General features: G+C 39.5%; 1 protein-coding gene across 1 annotated transcript; it reads left to right on the plus strand.

Annotated features, from left to right (window-relative positions):
• The first annotated feature begins 478 nt into the window (after positions 1–478).
• On the plus strand, positions 479–16274 carry LOC115575417 (interferon-induced very large GTPase 1-like). The gene is given in 16 exon segments (XM_030407469.1): positions 479–590; positions 1166–1298; positions 3806–3913; positions 4024–4058; positions 4142–4247; positions 4407–5006; positions 5525–5565; positions 5922–6030; positions 6373–6413; positions 6753–6861; positions 7022–7153; positions 8869–8915; positions 9234–9354; positions 9515–9552; positions 9669–11204; positions 11206–16274. Coding segments are annotated over 14 exon segments (6324 nt in total). The 5' UTR covers positions 479–590; positions 1166–1298; positions 3806–3822; the 3' UTR covers positions 14524–16274.
• Positions 16275–27892: the final 11618 nt, after the last annotated feature.

The following is a 27892-nucleotide window of genomic DNA, read 5'->3' on the forward strand; positions in this document are numbered from 1 at the left end:
CAGTGTAATATACAACTGAAATACACAATATACAAAGTAAAGCACTTCTAAAGCACTTTACACACATGATAAGCATGTGATAAATTAGAAGAAGCAGCAGCAACTACAACAACAACAACAATGATAATAATAATAATAATAATAATAATAATAATAATGATAATAAAACAGTGCAAATCTGAAAACTGTGCAATTATGCATGTGCAAAAATGTAAACAGTTGGGATAGTTATGAGGTAGATTAAACACCTATCTGCTGTTTAGGAGTCTGATGGCAGCGGGAAAGAAAGAGTTCTTGAGTCCTGGTGATCTTCTCAGCAGTCTTTACCACTCTCTGCAGGCGTTTGCGATCCAAAGCAGAAGTGCTGCTGTACCAGACGGTGACACAGCGGGTCAAAATGCTCTCAACAATGCAGCTGTAGAAGTTGCTGAGGAGCTCAGGCGACATGCCAAACTTCCTCAGCCTCCTCAGGAGAAAGTTTTTTAAAAGACAGACAGATTTGTGAGAGGCAGACCATCTCTGGTTATTGGCAGGATTCATAACAAGACAGCACATCTACTCAGACCAGGCAGAACTATCAAAATGCAAAGGTGAGATTATTCAGCATTGTCACAGATGTATATCTATACAGTTTTTATTATCAGATTAAATTTCATATTTGAAATTGATTACTTTATGTAGAAACTTTAAGAACTGTTAGATGCATCTATTTCCCAAATGTAAGATCAAAATTCAAGATTTGTCCAGGCCAATTCTAAATTGATGAAAACAGAAATTCATATCATGGTTTGTCTGGCTGCTCTACCAAGTCATAACATTGCAAAGTAATGAGTCAGAGTATTTGTTAGACATTTTTCAGGAGTTCAAGTTTTAGTTAAATTTTTAACCGGCTTACAAAAAAGTTATTCTTAAATAACACAAAGAGAGCCCTTCACCATTTTACCTTTAAGACATAAAAAGATGTATAGCTTTGTATTTCTTTAAAAAAATAAATCAGATTAGAGTACAGATTTGAAAGAGCACTGAACATTGTGTGTTGTGTTCACGGTTAATTCAATGGTATCCATTGTAGGGTTTCGGGGAAATCACCAGTTGGAGCTGAAGTAGTTTAACTCCCCCCCTTTGTCATCTCTTGTTTACATAAATGCGGATGTTTATTTAACAGTGCAGAAAGGAAGGTTTGGAAGGGGCAGACCAACAGCTCATCGTGATCCCTGGTAATTTTGAAGGATTTGTAACAAGGCAGCAGATCTACATCCACATCTAATCGACCAGGCAGAACTATTAAAACACAAAAGGTGAGTTTATTCAGCTTTGTTACAGTTGTATACCTACACAGTTTTTATTTTCAGATTAAATTTCATATTTGAAATGGATGACTTTTACTTTACCATCCTTTATGTAGAAAGTGTAAAACTGTTGGATGCATCTTTTTCCAAAATGTGAGATCAAGATTCAGATTTGAAATAAGTTTAATATTCATTGAATTTTACAGCCATTGGTCAATCTTTTCTAACTAATCTCCTAACTGGTGGTAGACAACATTTAACTTTTTACTGCATCAGAAAAAAAACTCCTTCTACTTCACCTGCAATTAAGTTGAATGAAAACAATATTTCAGTATTTAGGTCTAAGTTATTGTTATTAAACTTAATTGCAAGTGAGGTGGGCAGTGTGCAGGAGTTTTTTTCTGGTTTTGTCGGCCCTTGGTCTTCTCTTATGCACCTGTTGATCTTAAGGTGTGAAAAACTGTACTCTGTTAACTTACTGCATGAAATTTTGACACGTGTAATATTATATTTTTTTATGTATAATTGATGTTCTTATAAGTACTGTATGTATTTTTTTCAAGGTTGTCAAGCATTTAATTAATTAGAACCTTTAAGATTTATTAATTAAAATGAATTGTACATACCAATATTTGCCCTTTGTGTTAGGGAAACTACTTTGCAAGCGTAACTTGCAAAACAACATGTAGTTCAGCCGTGCAGTAGTTTGAACAAAACTACTGCACGGCTTTTTATTGTTTTCTGTTTTCTTTTTATTGTTTTCTACTACATTTCTCCAGGGGTAGAAATGTAGTTTGTAAAACTACTGCTAAAAAAAAGTAGCTTTAGAAACTACTTATACTCATTATGCTCATTTAACTCAGTGTTAAATAAATCAACATATGGTGTATGTGAAACATAATATAATGGCCTACAAAAAATTCACACGCCAGAAGAAACATGTCTCTCAACTCGAGAGGAAAAAGTCAAAAAAAGTCAAAATTGTTGTTTTTCGGCTTGCAGGGCTCACATGTCAACACGTAGGTCGTGCCTGTAGATGCATCTATATCCAACATGTACATGCTCAAATATGGCCATGGTTGGGCTGGCACGTTCGGGGGCGAATCGGTGGTAGTGGGAAGGTTGTCCATGACGTGCTTGTGCCATATGAGCACTGCCTTCCTTGGTACAAAGACCCGTCTACTCTGTGAACTATTTGAGTGCTGCCAGGGCGAGCCAATCAGAGGCAGTATTGTCAGGGCATGTCACCACATGTTTCATGCCTTTTTTCAAAGACAAATAAAATAAAATTTATATTATATAGGTCTGTTTTAAATAAAAAAATATTTCATGTTATTGGTCAAAATTGTAGTTTGTAAATTGAGTAGTTAAACTAAAAAAAATGACCCAAAAAGTAGTTAAATTACTTGATGCCGCACAAAATATGAATCTAGTTTAACTACCAGCAAGTTACAGCAAACTGTAGTTAAGCTATGTAGCTAAACTAGTTTACGTCTCCCCAACGCTGGTGGCAGGACCCAGAAGCAGACAAAAAGGCAGGGAGTTGAAGAGTCTGTGTTTGTTTGTTTGTGTGTGTGTGTGTGTTTGTGTATGTGTGTGTGTGTGCGCACGCGCGCGTGTGTGTGTGTGTGTGTGTTGGCAGCTCTGGTGAGAGGAAACCCTGGCCAGCCTCTCAGTGCACGTCTGCAAGCACAACAAGTACAGAAAGCAAAACACCAAAAACACAAAATCCACCACAGAAACATGACTGATGCTAGAATAGAACTACAGTAGAATCTGGGACTCATCCATCAAGCTTGGCTTCTGGTGTTATGAGAGTGGAGTGGCTCAGATCTCAAGTGAGTGGAGCGCTCAAAGCCTCCACAGTAGACACAAAGTTAGTGAAGTTGTCTAGTGGCAGTAAATGTACAGTACAGGTAAGTTTAACAATGAATAAACTCTGCAGCTTGTTATATACAAGTAGACCTAATGTTTGAGTTACAGCTATCACTGTCACTGCTTAAATCCATGTTATTTGAACCCATACTGACATCCATGCTATTGCTAATCCGTGTTAATGATGTTAATCATGCTGAAACGACAGCGTCCGGTAGTGATGGTTTAACGTCTTACTATTAACCACAGCCCATTCTTGGTTTGAGAAAGAAACACTAGCTGCAGTGGGACTTTTCCATTCAGTAGTCCAGCAGCCTTTAGTCATCTGCCTCCATCATGTTTACAAAGCTATTCTGGAGTGTGAGGAAACAAATTCAGTGATGTAAGGCCAAGGGGCGTCGTAGATCTGCATTAATCTGCTTTATTTCTTTAAAATGTGTTATTATTTCTATAATTGATTAATTGAAATCTTATTTAATTATTGCCTACACTAATGGACAATAACGTTTTTGAGTCTTGTAATGCAATTTGGTAAATTTTTCACATTGCATTATCAACAATATTCACAAAAATGTTATTAGACTCAGTAATAATTTATTACAGTATTTGTCTAACTGACTTTATCCTCTGACTCTATAAAGCATGAAGAACAGATGAGATGGAGGAGGAGAACGAAGACAAGACACCAGCTGGAAGGGCTGAAGAGTCGGATGTCAACTCTGTAACACCGCCTGTGACAAATATAAAGGGTAATTTAAAAGTTTAAAACAAAATAAGATAAACTTGGGCAAGGAGTTTCCCAATTATGATGTTTTTATGCTCATCATGTTTATTCTGATATTCCATCATGACCCTGCAGTGGAGGAGCTACAGGAGAGTGGAAATGAAACCAAGGTAAATGTGAGATTTCAAAACACGTCTTCTTCTCAGTAGGTCTGATGTGATGAGTTGGTCAATAAAATTATCAATTTTCTCAGTGTGATCCAGTGAAGGAACCTGATGAAGACCTGCAGTCAGAGAACAATAATGACACAGGTGGAGGGTCTGAAATCAAATCAGGATCATCTGCATCCAACGAGAAAGGTAAGAAACTTAATTGTAATAGATTCAACTTGTTTGGACATTTGTTTATTACCTTTGATTGTGTCATTTTTTTCCCTCAAACTCTGTCTGACTTTGATACTGTTGATTTAAATGATTTCTGCAGTTTAATTTATTGATGTTCTATTTGTTTTTTTTCAGCGCTGCCTGAACGCACACTTGTGTTCATTGGTGACACAAATTCTATTGAGATTGGATTTAAAAACATCTTACTTGATCATGATGAACAGGCTAACGTGGAACAGTTTTCAGCCAAACTGTATGATTTATGTGGTCGGCACATCTCTGTCATTAACATGCTTGGCCTACAAAACATTGACCAATACCCATTAAATGAGGGAATTCATGCATTTCTCTTACTGTTACCAAATGGTAAGCATAACAGCCATTATAGCTCAGGCGTGCAGTGGTTAGAAAAAGCTTTTGGGAAAGGCTCACTCGCTTATTTAATGACAGTCGTGACTCATGAGTCAGATGAAAACTGTGAAAGCGCGCTGACAGAGCTGAAATCCAACAGCAGGTTTGCTGAAAAAAGATATCACACATGTACAAGAAGTATGAAGGATGAAAAAGAGATCATAACTCTGTTGGACAAAATAGATGTCATGGTCTCTGAAAATGATCCACACTGCTACAGTGGACCGATGTGTGATGATAATAAAGAACAGAAAGAACACCTGGAACACAAATCACATGAAGAAGAAAGGATAGATTCATCAGTGGTTCAGCAAAATCAAACAGGTGAGATTTTAATATTGGCATTCTTGGATAACACCTACATTGCTTTATCAAGTTAAATGTAGAGATATTTCCCTCCGGTGTTGGTTGAGACCAAACACAGACCAAAAACAGTGTGAATAATGGTATTACGTTTTTCAGGTAGCTAGAACATGAGTCCCATAAAATATCTAAATGTAGAGTTCAAAACTTGTTTAAGCCAAAAGTGTCTGGTGGCCTTGCATTGACCCATGTGTATCAGCAAACAAAGTACATGGAGCTGCTGCCCTGTGGGCTCACCACCTACAGAGACAGAGCAAAACAGAAATTACAAAAAGTGCCAATTTCTACATGATGTGGCTTTAATATTTCAACACGTAATCTCTATTTGGCATAGAGGAGGTGCATTGTGTTGACCAATGAACTTTTTGAATACACACATAATTTTTGCAAATAAATCTTCATCAACATGAATAGTTCACTGACAGCAACATTGTTTATGTTCAGTCCTGCAATCTGCTTGTTTTTACATCACCCTGCAGGAGACGAGCTGGAAGAGAGAGCAGCTGCAACTGAGGTGAAGGTGAGATCTTTTCAAGCTCAGTAGTCATTGCCATAGCATCTCTTTTTAAATGCTACTTATTTATTCTACTTTACCTCATTACCTATTGCACATTACACACATTATCTCTATCACAACTGTAGACTAAACTGAATCTGTTCATTTTTAGTCTAAATGAGGACAGATTGCCACTCACTGAACCTCCTGGTGCAACTGGAAACATTTTCCCAGAAGGAATTACATTAATATAAACTAATACAAACCTGCTTGTATTTAGTTTGTGCATATTGTATTTCCTAGCTGTTATTCTTTTGTGATAATCTCAATGGTCCAACCTGGGGGAGCTCAAAGTCATATAAAATCATCTGTTTTCTAAGCCTGATCCAGCTAATCATGCCAAACAATCAGACAAGAACGATGACAGCACCAGAGAGGAAGAAGATACTGAAAACAAGTCTTTGATACCATCTGTAACCAGTGAGAAAGGTGAGATTTTAATGATTATGTTTTGGTTGTATCAGCCAGGCTCAGGCTGAAAAAAGTACATGGAGCTGCTGCCCTGTGGACCCACAACCTACACGAACAGAGAAATACGGAAACTGTGGGGATGCCAAATTGCATAAAATACCAATTTTTACATAATTCTGCTTCAATATTTTAATACATAATCTCTATTTTGTATAAAGGAGATGCATCTTTTTGAACAATGAGCTTTTTAAATACACTCATCATTTTTGCAAATAAATCCTCTTCAGCTTGAATAGTTCACTGGCAAAACATTTTTTATGTTCAATCCTACAATCTGCTTGGTGTTACATCACCCTGCAGGAGACGAGCTGGAAGAGAGAGCAGCTACAACAGAGGTAAAGGTGAGATCTTTTCAACCTCAGTAGTCATTGTCATAGCATTTCTTTTTCTAATGAAACTGATTTATTCTCATTTACCTCATTACCTATTGCACATTATACACATTGTCTCAATCACAACTGTAGAATAAACTGAAGATAATGACTCTGTTACGTTTTAGTCTAAATGAGGACAGATTGTGACTTGTTGAACCTCCTAGAAATTACTTTCTTCTCACTGAATTACAAACCTGCTTGCATTTAGTTTGTGCATATCATATTTCCTTGCTTTTATTCTTTTGTGATAATCTCAATGGTTCAATCTGGGGGAGCTCAAAGTCAAAAAATCATCTGTTTCCTTAGGGTGATCCAGCTAATGGTGCCAAACACTCAGACAAGAACGGTGACAGCACCAGAGAGGAAGAAGATACTGCAAACAAGTCTGTGATACCATCTGTACCCAGTGATAAAGGTGAAATCTTAATGCTAATTCTTTGGTTGTATAGTAATGTAGATGTAACATTATTGTCATTTCAGTTCTATATAGTTCAAGCTTATAACGATGCCAACAAGCACATGAACTAACTAATTAATCTAATCTCTGATATTTGTTGTCTTTGACCCATCAACAGAAGAGGCTGATGAAGGTAAAGACATCAACAGTAAAAGCAGCTGTACCATGAGTGAGAGGTCCACTGAGGAGAGGTCAGCAGAGAAGGACACAAGTCAAACATCTCAGACAGTTTCAACAGCTGCCAAACAAAGTAAGAATTACAATTTCCCACTGTTGTTGTCTTGCATTTCTGCAAACATTTTTATCATTTAAACAACACTAGTGCAGTGCCCGTAAGAAAAATGTATTCCTATATAAAAGTGGGAGGTTAAGCAGCTTTTTCATGGATGGCCAAATGAGGCTGTGTTTGAACGTGGGACGTCAGGGATATTTAGGTTTGTTGTGAAATCCGATATTCCAGGGTATAATTGGCCGTTTTTGACTATTAAAAACTATTTACTTGGTGTCATTATTTTTTTTAGCACAACCTCACATGTGACTGTAGAGTTATTTTTTTAATTTGTGATACTGTATATTAACACAATGGACCTAAAATCACAAAAAAATACATAAAATTTGAGTAGAAAAAGTTAGATTTTTTTACTGTGAAAACCACAAATATGTTTACAAACCACTTTGTATTACTTATAATATAAACAACAATTTATATTTGCATTATATGAGCATACATTTTAAAAATGTACAAAGTTACATGTAACTATTTACATTCAAATGCAGGCAATGCTCATTCAGCAGTCTCCTAATTGTTTTGACTCATTAAACAAAAAAACAACTCCACTACACACAAAACACTACATAAAACAGTAACTATACACTCCAAACACGCTAAATGTCACAAATCTCTCAACTCTCAGTATCGCTGTCTCTACACCGACCGTCGTTGCCTGTCAATCATCTGCTTACGTCCCTCCCACAACTTCCTGTTCCTCAACAACCAAACTTGCTGCTTGGACACTTTCGTGACAAAAGCCAGTTTTTACCGTTTCTTCCTGCACCAGACACAAAGCAAACGTGACGGCAATGTTTGCGAAAAAGCGTGGCGGACATTATTTACCCTAAGTCCGGTTTTGGACGTGCCGGTGAGTCCGGTCCATCGCCTCGATCGGGAGGTGGGCTGTGTAGCTAGTGGATAGCAGCTAGCGGCTAGCAGCTAGCTACACACGAACATCCACAGATCTGATTCCACTTTGTTGTCCGCGCGTCTCCGGATCTCCTCAGACCCGAACAGACTCGATCCGGACTCTTTTAATCTCATTAATCCACAACAGTCAGTTTAGATGCACAGAACAGAACGGGACCGAACCGCCGGCAAAATCCCGGTCCAGCTCGCGCCGCTGTCTGCTTGTCTGCTTTTTTCTTAAGGTGGGGGGTCGTGGTGGGCTCTGCAGTAATTGGCTCTGGTGCGCACGTGACTGTGGTGGCTCCGGTGGACAATGCTCGTGGAATTTGTAAAGCATTTATGAAATAATTTATTAACGGTATCATTGCAATCCAAACAAATGCGAAATAGCACACCCTTGAACCACGCAGCAGCTATGTCGAAACTCTCAGGTCAGTCTGATCCTGATCCGCAGAGATATTTGAGGAACACACACACACACACACACACACAGACAGACAGACAGACAGAAGTTAGTCGCTTTTATACAGAGATGATGTTGTTTTGCCTCATAATAACAGCTCAGAAACTGTGGGGGTGGCAAACCTCACAAAATGTCAATTTCTACATAATGTTGCTTTAATATTAAAACTCATAATCTCTATTTGGTATTGAGGAGATGCATCTTGTTGAACTATGAACTTTTTGAAAACACACATTATTTCTGCAAATAAATCCTATTCAGCTGGAATAGTTCACTGACAACTTCAATCCTGTGATCTGCTTGTTGTTACATTAAACTGTAGGAGACGAGCTGGAGGAGGAGGAGAGGGCACGTAAAACCAATGTAAAGGTGAGATCTTTTCAACCTCAATACTCACAGCAGTATTTGTGATTAATGCCACCTATTTTTTTCTAAGTTTCAAATGAAGATTGGAACTGTTTAGCTTTTAAGCTTAGACTTAAAGAGAGTTTGACTCCATGGATCTCCTGGTTAGACACATGGATGAGATGAAAACACTTCCCCAGAAGAACTTACTTTCTTCTGACTAAATTACAAACCTTGCATTTAGTTTGTGCATTTTGGGTTATGGTTAGGGTAAGTAATTAGGGTTTAGGTAATTTTTTGTTCTGGTAACAAAAGATTCAATTAAATAATTGTGTTACTCAGTGTGACCGAGTGGATAAACCTGCTGATGTTGACCATTGCGAGACGAATGACAACAACAAACCAGTAGCAGCAGGAGACTCTGAAATCAAGTCTGTACCATCTGCAACTGAGGAGAAGAACAGTAAGATTTTGTTGATTTATTTAATAGAACAATAACATGAAACTGTCAAAATCATAAATCATAGATTCTTGAAGTCAAAATGTTATAGGATGAAATGAAAAAAATGGTCTAAAAGCACATTGCTCTGACCCTTTTTGATGAAGTAAATATTCTACTGCAGGTACTTCAGATATGAATCTGTGTGGAAACAAGGAGAAGGTAAGAGACTCCTAACTTTAATAGTCCTACAAGATCTTTAGGACTATTTTCTTTATATCCCATGCTATATCAATATCATTCTTTACATACAGTACATTTTATTTACTTATTTACAGAAGGCAGAGGAGATTTCTGAAGAGACCAACATGAAGAAACAATATCAAACTCAAACTGAAACACTGCTCAGCAGACTTCACCTTCAAGACAAAATTCAACAGAAGTTTTCACCCGCAGAATTTCTTCAGATAGGTCCACCTGTGAAACAGGATCAGGAGACATGTGAGAAAGATCTAGCTCATACTTTTCTTCAGAGGCTGATGATGTTAGACTACAGAGCCAGATATATTCCTGTTAGAAAAGATAGTTCTGATTTCGTCCATTCAAATCCTGTTGAAACAGATGACAATGACTTAGATGTTCTTTATAGCACTAGTGTAGACTCTGATCAATCAAAACAGTCTCCTGTGCATCCAATGGATGTTCAGATGGCAGTATTTCACTGCTCAGACAGCTTTTTTAAGCATAACATGATTACAAAGCTGTCACAATGTCAGTATGCTGTACCTTTGCTTGTTCCTGACCCGGTCACAATGGACATTGAATGTCCTCTGTGGACTTTCAGAAAAATAAGAAAAACATGGAAGATAACACAAACCAAAGGTAATTCAAACATTGTCACCTTGAAGAGTATGCCCATCTGCAATGCTGAGACACCCATGGTGTCATTTTTCCGTCTGGGTTCACTGTCTCAGTCTAAATCTCAGCTGATGAACACTTTGATCAATGAGCGTCACAACACCTTCTTCCACAGAAACTGTCAAGGAAGCACAAAGTCTCGCTATATGATGGATGGAGTGGCAGAGATTGCCTGGTACTGCCCAGCTGGAAAACCCAATGATGCCTTCACTGACTGCACTGCCTTCTGTAATCTTCATGGTGATGCTCTGTTAAATGAAAAACAGCGTGACATACTGACTGAAAAATCTTCAGTCAATGTTGTTTTTATCCCAACTCTGGATAAAGGTGACAAAAGTTCTACAGTTATCTCAGCTCTTTTCAGGTCTCCAAAGCCTCTCATTATTCTCATTGCTAATAATGATAGTGGTGCAGTTCAGATAAATGAAGGAAACTACAAAATGGGTCTGAAGGACAGAAGCCAGTCAGATGTTTCTAAAGAACTGAAAGGAATCATCAGAAACATTTTATCTGGACCACGTGCATCCTTCCAGCTTGAAACCATGGCTGAGGTCTCTGGAATCAGAGTGGATGAAGATGACAGTCTCTGCCAAAAAGGGAAATCTGCTGCTGAGGAAATAGTTGAGTTGCTTCAGGGGATGGATGGTCTAAAGATTAAAGATACATTTCTCCAATGTCAAGGCCAACTGTGGAGCAAGTGGTGCAGAACAAACAAAGAACTGTATCGCCTCACAGGACACATTGAAAAGGAGAAATCTAAAAGGGAAAACGAACTGAAGCAAATACGACAAGATCAATGCAAAGCTTCCTGTAGTGAGCTGATGAAGTTACTTGTAGGAAACCTCTCATCTTTGAAATCAACAGACAGAGAGTATTTTCTGAAATGGACTCAGATCTTAATGGATGCTCTCTGCACAGACGATCTCTCTTCAATTCTCCAAAGCTATGATGAAACATTGGTCTGAGGTCTTGGCTTTGAAGAAGAAGCATGACAAATCTGATCAGCTCCAAATGAAACAAAAAGAGCTTGAAGAAATATCAACAAAATTACAGTCAGCAAATTTTGGCTTGGAGCACATGTTTAGAGAAATGGGACAGATCTATGAAGCCCATAAATCTTTGGACAAACAACCAACGAGTGGGCAGACTGACTGGTCTAAATACCCTGAGCTGGCTGCAGAGCAGATGATATCAGGACACCCAATGGAGCTGATGGATGGTGATGCAGGTCATGTGCCTTTAACATGGATCTCTAGTCTTTTAGATGAAGTCATCAAGAAACTGGGCAACAAGAGAGTCTTTGTGTTGTCAGTTTTAGGCGTACAGAGCAGTGGAAAATCAACAATGCTGAATGCCATGTTTGGGTTACAGTTTGCAGTGAGTGCTGGCAGGTGCACCAAGGGTGCCTTCATGCAGCTGGTCAGAGTGTCAGAGGAGATCAAGAAAGACTTTCAGTTTGACTACGTTCTGGTGGTGGACACTGAAGGACTGCGTGCTCTTGAGTTGGAAGGTAACACCACTCTTCACCACGACAATGAACTGGCAACATTTGTTGTTGGTCTGGGAAACATGACATTGATCAACATCTTTGGAGAGAATCCTGCTGACATGCAAGATGTTCTGCAGATTGTTGTTCAGGCTTTCATGAGGATGAACAAAGTTAAACTTTCTCCAAGTTGTGTGTTTGTTCATCAGAATGTCTCAGATATTGCAGCTACAGAGATGAACATGGATGGAAAGAGACGCCTGCAAGACAAACTGGACCAGATGACCCAACTAGCAGCCAAAGAGGAGGGTTGTGATGCTGAGTGCTTCAGTGACGTCATTGCATTTGATGTGCAAAAAGATGTGAAGTACTTTGCCCAACTGTGGGAGGGAAGTCCACCGATGGCTCCTCCAAATCCAGGTTACAGTGAAAGTGTCCAAGAGCTGAAGACCTTCATCCTCTCTAAAGCTTCACAGTCTGAAGGGATTACTCTGGAACAGTTCAAAAGCAAAATTCATGACCTGTGGAATGCCCTGCTGAACGAAAACTTTGTTTTCAGTTTCAAAAACACACTTGAAATTGCAGTGTACAGAAAACTTGAGGTCCAGTATGGGGACTGGACCTGGACCCTGAGGAGCAAAATGTTGATCATTGAAAACCAGCTTTACAACAGAATAGAAAATGGAAAACTTGACAAGATCGAGCTCAGTTATCTTTCTAAAGAAATGAGCAACACTTATAAAGAAATCGAAAAAGCAATGACAACATACTTTGATGATGACAGAGACAAAGAAATGTTGGCTCAGTGGCGAGGCCGATTTGAAAGCAAAATAAAGGAATTTCATGATGAACAAGTGAGAGGAGTCCAAAGAAAACTGGATGAAGTAATCCAGCAGAAGAATGCTCGTAAAAAGCTTGATCATAAGAAGACAGAGTTTGAGAACAAGCTGCTACAAAAGAGTAAAGATCTCGCTCATCAGTTAAAAGACAAGGTGGAAGATGAAGAGGAACTTAGAAAGCAGTTCGACTCAGTTTGGAGTGGCTGGGTTACTGAGTTAACTGCAGGCACAACACCTATTAAGGACATCAACTATCAGGAGGATCAATTTACTATTCTTCAAGAGCTCGGTATTGAAGGCACTCACATAAATCAATCCAAATGCAATGGCAGATACAAAAACATGTCAATGGTTGGAAATTACAGTGATTATGTGACTCTCAACAAGCACCAAGAGTCCAGTTACACAAGCCAACGATACCAAGACGATCAGACAGAAGACAAGAATGCAGAAAAGCAAGGATTAAGCCTTTTCAGGGCTGTTAAAGAAATTTTGGGATTTGGGTCATCAAGCTCTTTATCATCAACAAAACGAAAAGGACATCTGCCACACGAAGGACAGGACCTTATCAAAGCCCTCATTGACGATGTTGAACAACAGACTTTAAACATAATAAAGAAAAAACCTGTAGCTAAACAAGGCTACAATCAAGCTTACTTACAAGAAGTGGCCAATAAGGTAAAGGAAAAGGTGACAGAATTTAAACTGAAGGGCAAATATACTCTGAAGAAGGAGTTTACAGTTGATCTAGTGCTGTATACATTTGACATAGCAGGGAGTTTACTGTCAGAGTCCCACAAGAAATTCAAAGAGACCACGGATGCACGTGTTTATGTAGAAAGTAAGAAAGGGATCTATTACAACATTTTCAGAAAGTTCTGCAAAGGAAGTTCATCTGCTGTTGTGTTTGGAGAACTGATCTGTGAAAAACTGAAGAGTTCCACTGTTGAGGCCGTCTGTAACAATACTGCTATTGGCATCGCTGATGAGATGAAGTGCAACGTCCCAGCATTCAGTGGGAACAGGTTGAACTTAGAGAAACATGTGTTGAAGTCACTGGCAGAGAAAGAGGACTTTAATGGTTTCATCACCTACATCAGAAACCCAAGGAAGCAAGTTGAGGCTTTTGTTAAAGATGAAGTGCAGAAGTACGTCTTCACAGTGCAAAGAGACAAAGCACAGGATATTCTCAAGAAGAATGTTGAAGACATCAAAAGACTTGTGAGTCAGGCTTTATTTGGTGCAACAGAGAAAATCAAAACTCAGGGAGGAGACATAGACAGCTGGCTGAAGAAATTTTCCAGTTTGCTGAACAATGAATTAAAATTCACCATCTGTTGTCAAAACTTCAGTGACATAAACAAATTTGACTTTCTAAAAGAAGAGATTGAGAAAGGCCTTAAATCCATCATGGAGGAGATGAGCAGCCTCTCACTGGATAAGATGAAGGAATTCAAGGACCAGCCTGATGAAATCCTCATCGATCAGCTGTGTGACTGCTGCTGGGTGAAGTGTCCATTCTGTGCAGCTGTTTGTACCAACACACTGGCTGATCACAGTCCTGACAAACACAGCGTCCCTTTTCACCGACCCTCTGGGATTAAAGGATGGCACACCAGAAACTCAGATCAACTGGTCATTGATTTCTGCACAACATTAGTAGCAAGTGATGGAAGTTTCTACCCCCATCATGATTCAAAGGAGACTTTTCCTTTTAAAGAGTATCCAAAGGCTGGAGGGGAGTATGCTACATGGGAGATTACTCCTGATAAGTCTAAGCTGATATATTGGAAATGGTTTGTGTGTCAGTTTCAACAGCAGCTTGAAACCCACCACAAATTAAAATTCCATGGAAGAGGAGAAATTCCAAGTGAGTGGAGAACACACACTAAAGAAGAGGCTATTAAAAGTCTGGATGAAATCTGGAAAGGAGAGCAAAAACAGCAATAATGAGGAGCCTTTTAAAAATTGCTGAAAAAGCTCCTAATTATATTTTGATCAATAGATATTTTAACAGCTAAAAGTATGAGCCAGATCAGAATTAGTCAATTATGTTTTTGTTTGATCACAAATTAGCATTTCGTTTTACTTCACAAGATGACAAGGATACATACAATATGTACATAAATATGTAAAGAAAAAATCTTTTTAAGAAAAGCAGTGTAAGTATCAAGTTTCAAAGGTATAAAAGTAGTATCTATACAGTATATATGGGACATACAGCACCAGACAAAAGTTTGGACAATGTTCAATGTTTTTTCTTTATTTTTTTATTATTTTCTACATTGTAGATCAGTATTGAAGACATCAAAACTATGAAAGCACACATTATGCAGTAAACAAGTGTTAAACGAACCAGAACATAATTTATATTTTATCTTCTTCACAGTAGCCACCTTTCGCTTTGATGACAGCTTCGCACACTCTTGTCATTCTCTCAGTCAGATTCACGAGGTAGTCTCTTGGAATGGGATCCAACAGTGTTGATAGAGTTCTCAAAGGTGCTGAGCACGTTGGCTTCTTTGCCTTCCCTCTGCAGTCCAACTCATCCCAAACCATCTCAGTTGGGTTTAGGTTGGGCGACTGTGGAGGCCAGGTCATGTGACGCAACACTACATCACTTTTGTTCTTGGTCAGAAGCCTGGAGGTGTGTTCGGGGTCATTGTCCTGTTGAAAAACAAGTGATGGTCCCACTAAGCGCAAACCGGATGGGATGGCATGTCGCTGCAGAATGCTGTGGTAGCCATGCTGGTTAAGTTTGCCTTGAATTTTTAATAAATCTCCAACAGTGTAACCAGCAAAGCACCCCCACACCATCACACCTCCTCCTCCAAGCCTCACCGTGGGAACCACACATGTAGAAACCATTCGTTCACCTTTTCTGTGTCTCAAGACAAGACGTGGAACGTAAAATCTCACATGTGGACACATCAGACCAAAGTTCAGATTTCCACTGCTCTAATGTCCATTCCTTGTGTTTCTTGGCCCAAGCACTTCTCTTATTGTTGTTGTTCTAGCCCAAGAGTGGCTTCTTTGCAGCAATTCCACCATGAAGGCCTGATTCACGCAGTCTCCTCTGAACAGTTGATGTTGAGATGTCAGCTACTCGAATTCTGTGTTCTGTGTTCAAGTGTTTATGTGTGCTCTAATCTTAGGGGCTGTGAGTTTGCGGTTCGTAACTCTAATGAATTTATCCTCTGCAGCAGAGGGAACTCTTGGTCTTCCCTTCCTGGTGTGGTACTCGTGAGAGCCATCTTCATCATGTGTTTGATGGTTTTCACAACTGCACTTGAGGCTACATTGAAAGTTCTTGATACTTTCCAGATTGCTGACCTTCATGTCTTAAAGCAATGTTGGACTGTCGTTTCTCTTTGCTTAGCTGAGTGGTTCTTGCCATAATATGGATTAGAACAGTAGTCGAATAGGGCTCTTCACTGTATTGAACTGTGTACCAACCGTAGCTCTGAACAACACAACTGATGGCCTCAAACACTTTAAGAAAGAAATAATACCACAAATGAACTGTTGACAAGGCACACCTGTTATTTGGAAACCATTCCAGGAGACAACCTCATAAATCTGATTGAGACAATGCCAGAAGTGTGCAAAACTGTCATAAAAATCAAAAGGTGGCTACTTTGAAGAATAAGAAATATAAAACATATTGTAGTTTGTTTAACACTTTTTTATTCATTCGAGATGCATCCTTTTTTTAGTTCAAAGAGTAAGATGTCGAGACAAGGCATATTGTCCTATATGTGTATATAATGTAATTCAGTTGAAATAAGAAATGGTTCCCTCCCTTGTTCATTTTAAGAGCGTCAACAAGCAACATGTTTAACATTGCTTTAAGAATTTTATATTAATCTCTCTGGAATTTAACTTTTGTTGACTCTTTTAGGGGTTATGACAATTAATGTAACATAACTGATAGATAAGATGAGTCATAAGATTGTTGTTGATTGTGAAAATACATTAAACTTGTGTTTGTATGAGACTTGTTAAATTCCATGAAAACACAAAAACTTGTGAAAAGTTGACACATCGCGTTAAACAGAATATAATTATTTTTCTTATTATTTTGCCGTGTCTGTTGTCCAACTCATTAAAAAAAAACAATTCTTTGAAAAAAATGATTTGATGTATGATGAAGTTTTTTTCAATAATTTTACATTTTGTTATTTTAAATGTCTTATGTCAATATAAAAAGGGATAGAGTTGTAGAAGTTGACACATGTACAAAAAAAAAATCATTTTTAAGTCTCATTGGTTTCTGAACTGTATCTGTTCTCAAACGCATCTTTTTCTTATAAAACATTTTATTGTTAAGATTTTGTTTTATTTTTGTATAACTATGAATGATTTGCTCTTACAGAATGTGATGATTTATCTTTCTCAAGCATTTTGATAATCTTACACTATGGGCACTTTAATTGTACTTCTGTCATTGCTACATTATATTGATACACAGAACTGAAATAAATAAAGCCTTCAAACAAAGACCGGATTGTCTCTTTTCACAAAATAATATGTCACAGACCTGCTCTAAATCGAGTGCATTTTAATTATATAACCCAAAATCACAAATAGTGTTAATTTGGTCATCAATTTTCAGATTAGTGTCCATGTTAAATCTAATCATACTAGTGCAGTGCCCGTAAGAAAAATGTATTCCTATAGAAAAGTGGGAGGTTAAGTAGCTTTGTTGTGAAATCCGATATTCCAGGGTTTAGCCTAATTACGTTTTTGACTATTTTTGATTTTGCCATTATATTTCACCTTAAAATTATTTACTTGGTGTCATTAGAGGTTCTATGATTAAGAGTGCAGCTTTACAGAGAGGTTATCTGGTCTGATTTTAAGAATTTAAGGAACACATTCAGATATGAAATGTTTTCTGATTTGAATATTTATTTTGAACAAACACTGGGCAGCAAATGAGGCCCTGAGATGAATAGATGCTGTTGTCTGGCAATGCACACGTATTATAAAGACACTGTAGTGCAGCTTGTCATCTTGTGTTCATCATCAGCAGAGGAAGGCTCTAAATTTGGATAAAGTGGAAAAAAAATAAAACAAATTTGCGTATGGCCCCAGGGAGGTCAGAACTGGCTACGGGCTACATTCTCCTGCACCTGTGTCTCAGTGACTCATTTGTCCTCTGAATCTGATCACTGGCTTTTCGGAAAGTTCCAGTAGACTGACCTTCGTCATTTCATCTGCTAACAACTTTATTGATGCCTTCACAAGAACAATAGTCTCAGTTGGGCCCTCTAGATTTCAAGTCGCAGCCTATCTGACATGCCAACATTTTTGTTTTTCACTTTGGTGTACGTCATTTTACTCAGTTGGGAACCTTCAGGTCAAAAGAAAACATTCTGACTGGAGAGAAAGGATGAACAAGGAATCAACAGGAAACTGCGGGGACCATGTCATACTTGGTACTTCATACTTACTCAAGGCTGAAATCTCTTTTATTTCTAAAAATAATACAGTGTAATAATAAGGGGAACAACTTTCCAGTCAAACCAGCTGCGCTACAATTAACATTTAACTGGACATTTATAACATTGAAAACTTCAAGCATTCTGCTTCAGATAAACATGTTTAACACAAACACACACACATTCTTCGCCTGCATAAAAATAAATGCAGAACTGATCATTTTAAACAACAGTCTAAAAAAAAAGAGAAGTATTTTGCTTATTTGTGATTTGACAGAACCCAAGTCCCTGGTGACAATTCAATGTTATTGTGTACTACTCTCAGCCTCAGTTCTAATTCTTTCAAGCGTACTGTCAGGGTTTCATGGGACATATTAAAGGCATCCAGGGGTGTCGCACCTGTGGGGGATGTGAGTGTTATAACACCAACACTTTTCCCGGTGAGAGGGTTCAACACCCACACTTTTTCCACAGTTTTGCACAAACGCCTTACTACAGCCGCTCAGTTTCTCTGGCCGCTCTGTGTCTGCGCTAGTGTTGTGTCGGTCGCGAATGTGTCGTTCAAACGATCGAATCTCTTGAGTGAACAAAGTGAACGGAATCACTTCATGAACTGATTCGTTCCTTTCTCAGTTCAGGTGAGCTCAGCCGCAAGCATGCCGGCCGGGAGTGGAACTGCTGTGATTCACACAGAGAACTGTGAGGACGTGATTCACGTTCACACTGTAATTCGTTCATGATTCGCGAACCTACTGCACAAGGAGAACTGTCGCTGAGAACGTGATTCTCGTTCACGTACTGTGCTGAAAGTGGCGCTGTGTCACTCACTCACTCACTCAGGGCAGAGGAGTTGATTCACGTTCAGTAACCGTACTGCTAAAATTAGCGCTGTGTTGCTAACATCCGTGTAGCATCATGTTAAGTGATTTTACTGCACAGTAAAAGTCACTCACGTTCGCAACTGTGATTCTCTCAGGTCGTTCATTGAATGACCTGCTGAGGACGTGAATCACGTTCGCGCCGTCACTCATGTTTTCTTCGCGCTGTCACTCACTCATGATTCGCGTCGCTGAGGATGTGATTCTCGTTCACGTACTGTGCTGAAAGTGGCGCTGTGTCACTCACTCACTCACTCGCTCAGGGCAGAGGAGTTGATTCACGTTCAGTAACCACACTGCTAAAATTAGCGCTGTGTTGCTAACATCCGTGTAGCATCATGTTAAGTGATTTTACTGTGCACAGAGGACACTTTCACCGTGTCATAATTTTAGTGCATGTATACCACTCAAAGCAGTGCTGTGTCTCCCTCGAATGATTGTTTACTATAGTCCGTGAACGCACCGTCCCTCAGTAAGTTAACGTGAACCTCAGGGCTGAATCATGAACTGAATGACGGATCGTTTGGCTGCTTATCAGTTCAGGGAGTTGGAGAGCACTGAACGATTCGGTGAACAAATCTTTTGATTGAATCATTTTAATGAACGCATTCTAGAGATTCAGTACAGTAAAAAGAACTGCCGTTCCCATCACTAGTCTGCGCTCGCTGCGGCTGCCTCCTCTCCCCCTCCCTCTCCTGTTGCTGCTTCAAACATGACACCGGCTTTGGGACTGACCGGCTGATGATTGGCTGTTCTGCCTTAAAGTGAAACTCTCACCAAAGTGCAACCTAGGCTTTTTTTGTGAATGTATGTGAGTCAAACCTTCATGTAAAAGCATAATTATGATGAAAGAGGCACTTTTAAGATTTACCGAATTTTCGTTTTCGGCTTAAACCTTATTTTCAATGGGAGTGCATGGGGCATTTTTACGCTAGCATTAAAATCACTATTTTTAAAACACTAAGAAGGCTCGACACAACTTGAAACTTTGCTCGTAGTATCACCAGGGTCTCTACACATAGCTCAACTGAGCCACATACCCGCTACCCAGACGTGTCGATCCCCAAGTACGTCTGGGCTGCCATGACGACGGCTAGAGGAAGAAGCAACTGCTAACGTGAGTTGTTGAAAAACTCTTTGTAGTAAACTCTGTGTACACAAACGATGTTGTCAATGCTCGTGTTCTTGTGTAGAGACCCTGGTGATACGAGCAAAGTTTCATGTCGTGTCAAGAGAGTTTGACTTTAAGTCCTGCCTGTCTTGCTGCGTTAGATTTATTGTTCAGCTCGTGCTGAGGAGGCGGGAACTAGCTGGTTTCATAGTTGACACTGGCACCTAGCCACACGTATATACATAGACACCTCACTGAGCGGGTTGTCCCATTGCTGTGATACATCAACGTCGCCAGCAGCTCCGTCCCGTGAACTAATACAAGTAAATGTAGTGAACTCTATAAAACTCCTTCCACAAAGTGCTATAAGTTAATGTCTCATTTACACACGTACAGATAAATTCAGGAAACAGATAGGAACCAAAAACAACGTCTGTAACGATTCTCTGAGGATTATAAATGTTAACTACTCCTTATGATTAGTATACAGGTCGGCACCAAACCACAGGATGTGTTTTATAATGTTTTAATGTGTTTACAGCTGCTGATGTATGTAACGCTGTTACTGTGATGATACATGACAGTTAAATATTGAATCTGTCTATAATAACCACATCCTGACATGTAAAATTGACGTCTGTGGGAATAAAGAGCATCAACGTTGTTTTTATGAATACAGTAATTTGATAATCCCAGTACTAATAAAAGCAATCATGGAGACAAAAAACAAAGAGTGTGCAGATCAAGATAAGAAACTGCAACTGGCAGTGAGCCTGCTTTCTGTCCTGTCAGCAGTGAAGTGATAAACTCCATGACAGAGCATTCAAGTGAAGTTGTATGAGGTACTTATCCACAGTCGGTGTATTACCGGAGTAGATGGCGGTCAGCATGCACCCAGTTTGGAGAAACAGGAGTGGTATGGGTGTAGAATAGTGCTGGGCGGTATACCGGTTCACACTGTATATTTTCATTATGATATGAATTTTTAATATTCCGCCATACTGCTGTATTTGATTACACAACGTTTGGAATCCTATCTGTTGCTTGAGGCAGCTAACGGAGGGAGCGAGGCGCTCCGCCGCACGCTTCTTTTAATAGTGGGGGTTTAAAATCGGCGTGTGTTTGACTGAGGAGGGAAGAATATGGGCCATAGGTCTATAAGTAAATCTATCAAGTGTCGCCACATTTCTTCCGATGCATATCTTGTACGTCACAATTTTGAAAAAAATACCATGATATACATTTTTGGTCATACCACCCAGCTCTAGTGTAGAAGCTAAGCAGTGTACTGCTGTGGACAGGGGCTGCAGCAAAACATATTTAATACACCCTAAAAAAAAAAAGGCCCAACCAAAGACGTGTATGCTATATTTAAAATATTTTCAGCATCATTCAGCTGTCACCCTGGGGTTTAGAGGGGAAAGCTTAGGAGAGAGGAGGTGGACCCAAATGCAGTTACTTACAGGACAGGAGGCAGGGTTGAGGGGGAACAAAAGGCAAGCTTTTATTTAAACCAAAGCTGGAGTACAAAAAACAAAAGGGAGCTAGACCAAAACTAGACAAAAAGGGACAAAAGCAAAGTAGCAACCAAGACAGCTAAACAAAGCACAGAGGAGAAGACACTGACAGACAGAGGGAGACAAACTGCAACAAGGGAAATACACAGGAGGCACTTAAAGGACACAAGAGGGCATGGAAAATCAAAACATAAGACTCAACAGGACATGACACAAAGACATGGAATCTAGAGCCATGACATCAGCCTTTAGTAGTCGTTTCTGACAGGAAACTGAAGCCTTTCTCAGCCACCAGACTCCTTTGACATCACAGTAATTTACCTCACAGAAGAAAGGAGTAGCTGGTCTGTTGCTCATCAGTTTGCGCGACTGGTTTCCCCCCCCAAAAGACTAACATTTTGCGCAAGTATAATCCTGACTTCATCAAGTACGGCTTTGTAAACGGAGGTAGCGAGGCAGAGCCGAGAGCCCAGTGTGTGGAGTGTGGTCTGACGCTATCTAACGAGGCATTAAAGCCCTCAGACCGGAGGAGTGCCGTTTGCGGACAGTGAGCGCTGAAGTTACAAAGACTCATGGGAGCGAATTCTTAGGTGTTGATGAGACTGTTGTTGTGATGTGTTTTGGTTTGATGCTTGATACATGTTCTGACTCTTGTTGTGTCCTGTTGTTTTCTGAGGATGTCTGATGTTGAAATGGCATAGACATTGATTTTGCAGTTTTCCACCATGGCCAAGTATGATAGGGCGGGTGGTTATTTTCATGAAACGTGTCCACTAGACAATGAGTCAAATTGTGGTCACTGATATCTGGCACTTGTGGCGAAATGTAAGAACTGTCTGGTGAGACCTGCTACTGCTCATGCCTGCCAGAGTATGTTGACAGAAGTTCAATAAGAGTATTTGTGGTTATCATGTTTAATCACGTAATTGTATTTACCATGTTAAACTGTAAGTGGATTTGGCTTATTATGGAATACAAATCAAACCAAGAGTGAGATCAATTAAACCTATACGCAGTAGGGGTGGGCGATACTGCGAATTTTGGTACCGATCTGATACCAAGTAATTACAGGGCCAGTATTGCCGATACCAATACCGATACCGATACTGAGCACTTTATCCTTAGTTGACTATGATTATGATAACGATAAAACACAGGACAAAGATTTTAGCCAAATAAGAAAATTATATTTAACTTAATTAAATCTATAACCTATCTGCATGTAGCCTAAATAGAAATACTTATGTTCCTTCAACAGATACACAAAGGGGTTATTATATTCTGCCATATTCAAACTTCAGGTTTGGGGTAGGCTCTATATCAGTATAAGTATATATTTTTTACTTCTAGTTACGGTGAACCCGAGTGAGCGGAGTGGGAGAGGTGAAGAGGAGCGCTGCGCTCACACAAACTCTGTGAAGAAATACGAGTGATTTGCTGAATTTATAGAAGAGAAACTACAACAAAAATATCGATCTCATCACGCTAGTATCGATCCGATACCAATACTCACCTTGGTATCGATACTATCGATATTTGGATCAATCCGCCCACCACTAATACGCAGTGTTGGCGGCACTTAAACTACATGTAGTTGAACTACATAGCTAAACTACAATTTGCTGTATGTTGATTTATTTAACGCTAAGTTAAATGAGTATAATGTGTATAAGTAGTTGCTAAAGCTACTTTTTTTTAGCAGTAGTTTTACAAACCACATTTCTCCAGGAGTAGATGTAGTTTGTTAAAACTACTGCCAGGCTGAACTACATGTAGTTTTACAAGCTACGCTTGCAAAGTAGCTTGCCTACTGCATATACAGTGTTAATATCTAATGGGCCCCGGGCCACTCTGCACTGAAAAAATTGGGCCTCAAGGTCGAAAAGGTTAAGAACCCCTGGTTTAGAGCCCTTCGCCAACAGCCTGGTGTACGTCTGTCAGAGTTTCTGCGAAGATTAGAGAGGTCTCTTGTCAAAGTAGTACACGGAGGTGGTTTACCTGTTAGTGCTGCCAACAGCGCTCGGTTAGAGCAGCTTATTAGAGGATCCACCTCAGAGCTCATGTTGCTTCAGTAGGAAATTGGGGAGCGGAGCAGTAATCCCCCTACCTCTCTGACCCTGTTGTGAGAAGTGATGGAAGAGGAAGGCCGCCAGTCAGCCAGACAAAGCCAAATGGCACCCATGCGTCCTCAGCGTGTACGCACCATCCAAGCAGAAAAAGGGAAAGAACCTGACTCAGCGTCTCACAGTGAACTGCAAGCTCAGATTCAAGAGTTGAGAGCGCAGTTAGAGGAAAGAAACAATCCACCGCCTCAGCTGCCATCTGATGATTCCTTCAAAGGTCCTAAAGAAAAGGCAAAACAGAAAAATGAGTCACAGAGTGAATTAGAATCACTGAGAAAACAAGTGAAAGCCCTAGATATTAAAATGAGTGTAATGGCAGTAAAATACACATCAGACCCCCCACGAGAACAAACACCACAGCCTCACTAATACAAAGCAGCCCAAGGTAACAAGCCTGCTCATTCCAAAGTGTCATCTTCCAAAGACAATGATGAGTATTTCTGTTACCGGTGTGGAGAAAATGGTCACATAGCTACCAGATGCACTGCACCTGAGAACCCCCAGAAAGTCATCTGAAAACTCATACGCTTGGTGCGAGGTTCCCCTGAACCCAACAAAGAGAACCCAAAGCCCACAGCTGAAGAGCAGTGTGTAGCAAGAACAATCAAGGTTGAAGTCCCAGAGAATAACCTGTCCGTCAGGAAGCTCCACTTCAAACATGTCTCCAGCCAGCTTCAACACACTCTAAAATAGAGAAGAAAATTTTTAATTTAAGAAGAAAATATCTTAAAACCTCTCCAAACAAAACCCAAACTCCCTTCATGGCTGAACACCACTGAGGGTAGTGGGCGAATATGTTCCTTGTAATTTGGGTAAATTGACCCTTTAAGTCTTTAAGCTTTTAAATGATTTTTTTTCTTGGCTCTACACATGATTTTTTTTTCAAACTTAGAAAAAAGAGCACAAGAAAAAAAAATTATTCTCCCTTGCCCCTCAGGGCTTCCGTAGAACACAAATCAAAGAAACAAACAAAACATTTCACCGACCTTTTTAACAATAGTTATGTTTTGTCAGCAATAAAACACAGCAATAAAATATACAATACAACCAGAGAACAGGTCATTTTCAAGTAAACTTCCCATTTCTAATTTTCTTTTTGACAAAACAAACTGAAATTTAACCTTTTATCTACAGAGCATCACTCACTCTTTACTGGACTGTGGAAGCAGAGAAGGGATTTCTGGAAGAGCTTTACCAACTTCCAAGGTAGATGGAGACGGAAAAAGTCTGAAGAAGAAATTAACTTCAGTGGTGTTAAACAGAACAGCTTAATTATTGGACCAACATGGATCAGCTTGTGGTCTTTATCAGGGTCTTTACTGGATTCCCATCATGAAACACCATGACGATTTCTGGTTTCTGTTCACTTTATGTTCACTCCTTACCATCCCTGTTCAGTGGCATCACACTGCTTCTTCTATCTCCTCCTGTTCTGTTCTGCCTGTCAGTTTGTAATGTTAAGTCCATCTAGGAGACAGAAACCTGTCTGTCCCTGCAGTGAAGTGTCAGCAGTGTGTTGTTGGGTTGTTACATACTGCCACCCTGTGATGGAAGAACTGAATTGCTGGACATACAGTAACTCTGTAGCTCATACTTTTTAATTTTATTGTGTGCAGGTTTGTACTGGTGGATTAACAGAGCCATTATTGGAAAATACAGGTTCTAGAGACATTGTTATGTCCAGCATACCTGAGCACAGCATAAAAGTGACTCCCCTCTTTCCCAACTCCAAAGGATGGCCAGTGTCAAAGTGAGTGCAGTCCAGACACAATGCATGTATTCATTAATCAATAGGTAGAATGGACATCTGGAAAAGCACAGCCAAAATAACAAACAAGACCGTTTTTTCTTATAAATATATTTACACCATTTACAGCCGAGATCACAATAATGGCACAAAGTTGCTGATTACTTAGCAACCCAGCACAGTCGTTTATGGTATGACACGTTCTGGTTGAAAGCCAGGAAAGAAAGTGAAGCCAGTGTTGGTGGGTGCCATTTAAAAGTATAGGCACCATCAGTCTTCAGTCTAATTACCAGCTGCCACCTGCAACTCACATAACATAAAAAACATAGAACAAGGTGACAGCACCAGCTTCAGGCAGGGAGGCAGAGCAGGACAGAAAAATCACAATGACAATGAAAACCAAGTTAAGACTCGGGTTCACAACAATATTCAAACAAACCTTACATTTCTTAAGTGTGTACACTTCTGAGGTGTGCATTATTTATAATAGGCTAATCTGTAGTGACTCAGTGTGCGCTCTGACTTCTCTGTGCAGTCTTATGTCCAATGCATCAATTAATCCTCATGACTCACTTGAATGATGTCAATACACTTTAGAGAAATATGAAAGTCACTGAGACTGAGACAGATTCTACGTAATGAGAAAGTAAACAAACTAACCAAACTGTTTAAAACCACTTTTCATTATAGAGGCATTATACAACTTTGCAAATAGAAAGTGTTCACTGTTGAAAGAGTACTGAGGATATTTCTGGATATTTTCTGAGGTTTCCGGGAAATCACAAGTTGCAGCTGAACTACTTTCAGTTTCACTCTTCACGTCATCACTGGTCTCTATAAATGCTGATGGTTATACTGCAGTGCAGACAGGAACGTTTGGGAGGAGCAGACCAACAGCTTATATAGTGGTCCTGGTTATTTTGAAGGATTTGTAACAACACATCTACTGAGACCAGGCAGAACAATTTAAACAGAAAGGTGAGTTTATTCAGCTTTGTTACAGATGTATATCACAGTTTTTATTATCAGATTAAATTTCATATTTGAAATGGGTCACCTTTACTTTACCATCCTACCATGTAGACAGTTTAAGAATTGTTGGATGCATCTATTTCCCAAATGTAAGATCTAGATTCAGATTTGAAATAAATGTAATATTCATTTAATTTCATAACCATTGGTAAATCTTTTCTGACTAATCTCCTAACTGGTGGTAAATAACATTTAACTTTTAACTGCATCAAAAATAGCCAGATGTAATATTTTTCTCTTTTATGTACAAATTTTATGTTCTTATATGTACTGTTTGTATTTTTTCTTTAATTAGAACTTTGACGATTAATTCATTAACATTAATTGCACATAGCAATATTTGCCTAATGTTGCAATGCATAGTTTTGGTAGGACCCAGAAGCAGACAACAAGGCATGGAGTCAGTAGCGAGGCTAGCCCTGTTTTGGGTGGGCTCAAGCCCATCCAAAACTTGCCTTTGCCCATCCTATCGTTTAGTCCAGGGGTTCCCAACCTTTTTTGTGCCAAGGACCGGCAAAGGCATAAAAAAAAATTCACGGACCGGTTGGCAATTTATGTCAACTTTAATATACATTGAAGACAAAACAATGCATTTCAAAATGCTATGTCATTCTTTTACAGTGCTAAATGCACAATGGTTTCATATATTAACCCACCAACAGGTGGCGACAAACGCTTATTTTATGAAACTAACAGCCTATTTCAATGGTCAGACCGCTTCAAAATGAGACATTTCGGCCCCTTTGTATTGCGAAAGACATTAACGTTATTTCAATAGGCGACTCACACAGTTATTTCAGCCTATCATTTCTAAAAGTAGCTAAATGTAGAGATCAGGCTTTACAAATTTTGTCAAATCTTAGACCAATCCACACAAGAAAATACCAGACCAGTCACCAGACCAACAAGAACAGAACAGCTTGTGCGTGATCATAACGTGTATATTGATACGGTTCCTCTTCAGCTGCAAAGAAGACTTGTCAGCTGTTCTGTGGTTCCATTAACAATATGCATCCAAAACATATTTCAAAACCATGGATACAATAAAACTAAACATCAAATAGGACCACTTTACAAATATTAATGTCATCAACTTCAGTGTCAACAATCAGTGTCAGTGAGACCCCTGGGCCTGTTTGCCGGTGTTGTGCCAGAAAACGACTGCTTGCCATAAAACGACTGACCCCAACGGGAACGCCCATCAGGGGTGTTACTGGTCTCTCCACAGCAAATGACTGCTCCTGACGGGAACGCCCACTCCTGAGTTACAGGGGCAGTCATTTTTCGGCAAGGCCTTGCCAAAAAGTTACTGCCCCGTGTAACTCAGGAGTGCAAAGGGTGACACTGACTAAATTCAGTGTACATACACCTGTTACCCTCTATTATCACTCCAGAAAATTCTGTGAATATTGCCCTTTGCACTCCTGAGTTACAGGGGGCAGTCTCTTTTTGGCAAGGCCTTGCCAA

This window comes from Sparus aurata, chromosome 23 (genome assembly GCF_900880675.1).
Source record: "Sparus aurata chromosome 23, fSpaAur1.1, whole genome shotgun sequence".
Lineage (NCBI taxonomy): Eukaryota > Metazoa > Chordata > Actinopteri > Spariformes > Sparidae > Sparus > Sparus aurata.